Source organism: Macrobrachium rosenbergii, chromosome 27, assembly GCF_040412425.1.
Source record: "Macrobrachium rosenbergii isolate ZJJX-2024 chromosome 27, ASM4041242v1, whole genome shotgun sequence".
Classification (NCBI taxonomy): Eukaryota; Metazoa; Arthropoda; class Malacostraca; order Decapoda; family Palaemonidae; genus Macrobrachium; species Macrobrachium rosenbergii.
The window spans coordinates 25,224,309-25,231,283 of NC_089767.1; the positions used below are offsets into that span (position 1 = coordinate 25,224,309).

At 34.9% G+C, this 6,975-nt stretch overlaps 1 protein-coding gene across 1 annotated transcript; it reads left to right on the forward strand.

Moving 5' to 3' along the window:
• The first annotated feature begins 351 nt into the window (after positions 1 to 351).
• On the forward strand, positions 352 to 6,749 carry LOC136853310 (uncharacterized). Its single transcript, XM_067128673.1, has 8 exons — positions 352 to 424; positions 1,704 to 1,828; positions 2,847 to 2,960; positions 3,597 to 3,820; positions 4,018 to 4,137; positions 4,821 to 4,965; positions 6,014 to 6,279; positions 6,647 to 6,749. Exons 1-8 carry the CDS (start codon positions 352 to 354, stop codon positions 6,747 to 6,749), a joined length of 1,170 nt encoding a protein of 389 aa, XP_066984774.1.
• Positions 6,750 to 6,975: the final 226 nt, after the last annotated feature.

Below are 6,975 nucleotides of genomic sequence, written 5' to 3' on the forward strand. Positions count from 1 at the left end.
ATGATGAAGTGAAAAGCTGCACCTAATAAAAGCGCAAAAGGAAATAATTGCTGAAAGCAACTAGACATTTTGCAAGAGAGTCATCTTCGCTTCTTTAAACGTCCACTTAATTGGAAACACTGAAAATGAGTAAAGGCTGAGTAAAGGCCAAATGACAAAGAGAGAAAATAAACTAATGGAATACTGAATTCAGTAATAAAACCTAAATTAAAGATAATATACCCATGTTATTATATAAAATTCCCAGTAAATGTACATTACAAAAGGAAAATTATACATTCCTATTAAATGATACATGTTCTATAACATGTAACATGCCTCTTAACTTTTACATATTTCAGGAAAATCCAAATGTTATATGTCTTGTTATGGACTCTGGCAGCGATACTTCCGAGAGCCCTGAGCAGCAGGCTGTACCCATCAGGTAAGAATAATTTTCATTTTTCTAGCACATACAAAGATATCTGCTATCAGTGTGATAGAAATTTTATACAAGGGGTGTCATTGAGATTTTTTTGTTCACCCTTTTAGTTTTCTGTAAAAGAAAACTATTGTGCCTGCTTTATTTGTCCGTCCGTACTTTTTCTGTCCACGCTTTTTCTATCCGCCCTCAGATCTTAAAAACTACTGAGGCTACAGGGCTTCAAATTGGTATGTTGATCATCTACCCTCCAATCATCAAACACCAAATTGCAGCCCTCTAGCCTCAGTAGTTTATATTCTATTTAAAGTTAAAGTTAGCCATAATCATGCCTCTGGCAACGGTTTAGGACAGGCAACCAACGGGCCGTTGTTAAAGTATCATGGGCCACGGCTCATACAGCATTATACCGAGACCACCGAAAGATAGATCTATTTTCGGTGGCCTTGATTATACGCTGTTCAGAAAACTCGATTGCGCTTAAGAAACTTCGGCGCATTTTTTACTTGTTAAATGAGCTTCAGTGTTTAGTATCTCCTGCTTGCTTATTGTTTGTGATGAGACTCGTTGTTATATAAGCGTTGATTATACACATGAAGAATAGGTGGCTGTGTTTATATTATCATTGTTAATAAAGACCACATCCATTAAATAAATAAAGCTTGTATACCCAATTTTTTTTGCATGTCTCTTGATATCTATTTTTTTTTAATCAGAGCAAAAGGTTTCCATAAAGACAATGTCACTGCTACTTTATTGGTTTTATGCGAGCAAAGCTTTGTCATAATACTTCTTTTACCATTTTGAGATTTAAGTAACTTGAAAAATTAGTCAGTTAGCCTATTAACATCAGTTCTGATGTTATTAAGGTACTTATTATCCAACATTAATTCCCTGTAAGTCACACCACAAATCAAATCCATACTCACCCAAGCAGTACAGAGACTGTATAATGCTCAGGTCGGCCCTTGCTGAGTGAACGCTGTTTGGGGCAGTTCTACTTTTAACTAAGCTATTTGTTATCCTTTTTAGCAGTTCTTACATTTTAGTCTGAATGCAGATCTCCATCAACTTTCATCTAATCTATCTTATTTAGACCATTTTCCGGGTCAAGATCTCTGTTCTTGAGGAGCAATTATGCCACCTTTTAAAAATTCTGGCATTGCACCCCAGCATACTGTTTCGTTAGTTTTTAGCTCCAAAAAGTCCGTCTACTGAGCCATATGTTCATAATGACTTTCTTACCTGAATAAAACTTTTTCAAAATACTTTCCCATTTTAGAAGACGCAGACATTTTAACCCTGTCACGAGCACCAATCATCTCGTTGCTAGAGGATTCTTCAGTGCCCTCCTGTTCCCTCATATTTATCACAGATGGCAGCACATCACCTTCAACTGTTACTGAGGTAATGTTCCAACAAAATATGATTTATATGGTTCTTATCAGATGAATTCAAAACAGGAATGCCCCGTAGGGATTACTTAAGATTCTTTGCATCGTCCCTTCGGCCCCTAGCTGCCAACCCCTTTAATTCCTTTTACTGTACCTCCATTCATATTACCTTTCTTCCATCTTGCTATTCACCCTCTCCTAACAGTTATTTCATGGTGCAACTGCGAGGTCTTCCTCCTGCTACGCATTTCAAACCTTTCTACTATCAATTTCCCTCCCAGCGCTGAATGACCTCATAGATCCCAGCGCTTGGCCTTTGGCCTAAACTCTAAATTCCATTCCATTCCAAAACAGGAATTACAATGTTCTGTTATAAGATAGAGTAAAACTACACTAAATTTATAGAATAAAAAAAAAGTTTGCTTATTTTCAAAACCAGCAGACATATTAAACTTTGATTCATCAACAGATAAGTTTGGGGAAAAAGGAAGATGAAGAATATTATTTTATATCTAAGTACTTCAAAGTCATGATATGTAAGAAACTGATATTTTGTGTGACAGTACAACTTCCCACCAGGAAACTATAATAAAAATATTATAACGATCAAATAAAGATTAATATCCATACAGGAAAAATATATCCTGACAACGGCGTATACTTACTTTAAAAGTGTTAGCCACGTAACAGATCAATTTTCTTTAAATTAGATATATCTATATATAGAAAACGAAATCCCATGATGTTTCTGAGGCGTAACTAACAACAAATTTCATATCCTTAGAAGCAAGTGAATAATTCTGTTCCGTTAAACCTTCAAACGTAATCAAGAACCCAAAAATATTTTTTTGATGCTCATTTTGGGTACCATTTGTTTGAGTGGAACTTGGTGGGTGCTAAATGATACAACATATCAAACTACGCTATTAGTATTAATACCATTATTTACTACTGATAATATCAATAATATCCCTATATGCACGCCATTACTTTGGGATGCTTTCGTTAACAGTATCATAATTCCATTTCAGATCATGCGCAATGTTTCAGACAAATACTTTCCTTCATACGTGGAGATAAAAGGGCAGGCGGATATTAACTCCACACTTTTTAACATGCAGTCCGCTGTAGAGAAAGCAGTGGAGGTAAACATTTTTAACTATATTATTCATTTTATTTTTTTCTGCTGACGTTTCAGAATGCAAAGTAACAGTTAATTAAAAACATCAATCATTCAGTCAGATGATCCAGACGTATTAAATTTCACAGGGTTGTTGCCAATATCTTGGGCGAACGTTTGGCAGTTTTACAAGTAGAAAGTCATAATATTAGAATAAACAATACTCCTTATTTCCGTAAATTAACCTTTTTAACTACATTTCTCTCCCTTTTTTAAGTGATACTAAAATTTCTTCTTTAGGCATATGAGAAGTTGATATTTTTGTAACTATGTAGCTCCAAGTCGTTATCTTTATCATAAAAGTTATGAAATATATATTTGTCTTTTAAAAGCTGATGAACTGATTCCTTTTACTTCCTTTCTTTGGAGCTAACGATGAATATAAGCAACTGATATCGCTGTAACCTATGGGGCCTTGTAACAAAGAATACACATATTTTTTGTAACAAGTTGTTTTATTTACTATTGAGGTCCTTACTGTAGCAGGGGCATACTTCTGTCCACTTAGCTCAACCTCCCCTTTCAAAGTATCTTTGACCATCCTGAATTTCCTTGTCAATAAAAACACAAATAATACTTACCATATTCTTTTCTTTGCTAGATTAAGCGCTCATCGGCGTGCCTCACAGTTGTGGTGGTCAGCAATGACCCGAAATTCTTGCTAACTACCATCAAAATCTCGGTCGGAAGCGATCTCTTGACCCAGCCTACCAGACTCATAATTCTGACCAAAGTTCTTCCTGCTGACCTCCATCCTGTCCACGAAGACCTCTCCTCGATGGACGCTGTTGTCGTTCTCTTCGAATCCCTTCCCACTACTCTGAGGTAATTATTTTCTTTATAGTGAACTCTCAAAATTAAGATATGCTTTACCTTTTGTGTACTGTGTGATTGTGCGTACGTGTGCTTTAGTGGGTTCCAGGACACATTTATAAAGAAAATTAGTGTTCAGACCGTTGTTTCTTTAATCAAAGCTGTTCTTCTTTCTATGGAATTTATAACAATGTTCTTATATACCGTAGATGCAGAACGTTCGTGTACATTCCGTACAGCCTCCGCAAGGTACAGACTGCTTCGTGGGTTCCTGAAAAAGGACTCGTGTATGTTGGCAACAAGAACCCCTTTCCGAATAAGTTCAGCAGGTAAGATGAACAGGTTGGGGTTATTTTGCTTATGTTGTGTACGATATCATCCTTAATATCTTAATATGATGACTTTTTAACCTAGGTAGGAGCATATTCATAGCCACATCTGTTTTGCAAGGTTATATCAACACGCTGTAGGTTATACTTGATCTTCAAAAGCCCTCGATTACATCTGTAATCCCTTCAAAAGAGCCCTTCAGTTACTGGTAATTATTAATAATTATTAATAAAATTCGTTGTAACTTTAACCTGTTCACAAACCCATCGCGCACTTATTGCCACTGTAATCACCTGACATGCCCTTTCTGAATTAATTTCCAAATAATTCGACCTAAATTTCATAATCAATCAATCAAACAACAAATTTTCGTCTTTATATTTTTCTTTGTTTTTTTTTTGTGTTTTTTTTTAGGACAACGTCACACATCCCAAATGTAACTGGAGCCGTTAGAATAACAAATCATAATCTTTTGGTGTTAGAATATTTAGATTTAAGAACAAATGGAGAAACTATGACAAACCTCATCAGCATTTGGATATAAGTTGTTTCACATTTTCATGGATCGTGGATCAAACCACTTTTATGTGCTGTATGTTCTTAATACTTTCAATTCCTCCTTTACCTTTAAGTGTTATTAATGTTAGTATTCAATTTTTTTTTTTATTATCCCTGTTGATAGAATGATGGATGGCGCCCACGTGAAAGCGGCCATAAGGAACTTTTTGCCCCACGTAATACTGACGGAAACGAAGGCGGAAAATGGTGAACTTGAGTACAGTATAACGGGGCCAGTGGATGACGTGGTTCGGTTGCTTGCCAAACAGGTTAATTTCACGTAAGGACCACTTATGCTATAAAATTTTATTAGGGTAAGATATAAAATATAGCAGGAATATACAATGTAAGTATATTATGCATATTTATATATGATGGTGACTTTCCCTTAGTTGAGATTGACCTGAAATAATCTCTGCTTGGGTAATAGAGAAACTTTTTCCGCCAAAAACTGTTTTGGAACTAGTTCATTCCAAAGCTGAAATACCTACATGTATCATTACAAGGATCCTCCTATATAGATGTTAATATTAAACCTTACTAAACTAATCTAATTAAGTACTTTAGATATGATAAAATGTTTTATACTCTCTTTCAATTGAGCTTTTCTTTTATGACCTTGATGGGTATTGAACTATCCGGATTCTGCTAAGCACAAAAAGAAATTAAGACAAACCTCATTATTCAAAGCGTTGAAAACTTAAAATCATTATAATTTTCGAAGAAATTTACCGGAGAATATTATATATATAAATTATAGATGTTACATTGGCAGTTATATAAAAGACACTAAGTATTATTATTTTTTTTACTAATTTTACTTTTTTTATAATTCAAACAGATATTCATTGCTGTCTGTAGACTCTTATGGCTTCCTTCTTCCAAATGGAACCTGGAATGGACAGGTTGGAGCTGTGCAAAGAAAGGTATTTTATAAATCTATATTCTTTACTCATTGTAGCATCAGTTTTATCCCTTTATCTTAAGAAACAGAACATATATATATATATATATATATATATATATATATATATATATATATATTTATAAATAAATAAATAATATATACATAATAAATCTCGAATATATGCATACACACACACACACACACACATATATATATATATATATATATATATATATATATATATATATATATATATATATATATATATATATATATATATATATATATATATATATATATATATATATATATATATATATATATATATATATATATATATATATATATATATATATATATATATATTTACATATTGATAAACTTACAGATGTTCCAACAATCCCTTGCAGGAAGCAGACCTGGCACTAGGTCCACTAGCTATAACCTACGCAAGGTCACGGGTCGTTGTATTCACAGTCCCGCTAATCATAGACTACCTGATCATCCAAGGCAGAAGAGGTGGTACCGAGGTCGACCCTTGGAGCTTTGCCTTGCCCTTCACGTTATCCGTCTGGATCTATTTCCTGATAACGTTCTGCATAGCCGTCGTCACCGCCTTCGCCATCAGGAGGATAAAGTGGTCGTGGGCGGGACCGTCCGGTGGCACCGCTGGGAAGTATTTCAGGATTCTGATGAATCAAGGCAAGGATTTGATAGGTTGTTCAATTATTTTATCACCGAAAGGGGGTTAGTGTTATCAGTGCACCTAACGCGGTGTAATGTAGGCGTTACTTACGGGTTCTTTGCGGCGTCCCTTCGGGCCCCTAGCTGAAACCCCTTTCATTCCTTTTACTGTACATCTGTTCATGTTCTCTTTCTTCCATCCTAATTTCAGACCTCTCTTAACAGTTGTTTCATATTGCAACTGCGAGGTTTTCCTTCTACTACATCTTTGAAACCTTGCAGAGCTGAATGACTTCATAGGTCCCTGCACTTGGTCTTTGGCATAAAATTTATATTTCATGTCCATTATCCATTTCAAGGATTTTTGGTTGGTCAGCTGATGCCGAGTTATTCCTGACAGGAAGATCAGAGAAGTGGGTAGCAGATTTAATTAAGGTTCAAATTAAGGAAAAATCCTCCTGAAGGACAGTTAGTTACGTTTGGAATTACAGTTATCACTGCATTAGTCTTTACTTGTTTATATTATCAAAAACCTTTTAATCACCTCTTTTCCTCAATATCATTTATTCACTTCATTTTTAGTTTTCTATAAAAGAAAAGTATTGTGTCGGCTTTGTCTGTCCGTCGGCACTTTACTGTCCGCACTTTTTCTGTCCCTCCTCACATTTTAAAAAATACCAAGGCTAGA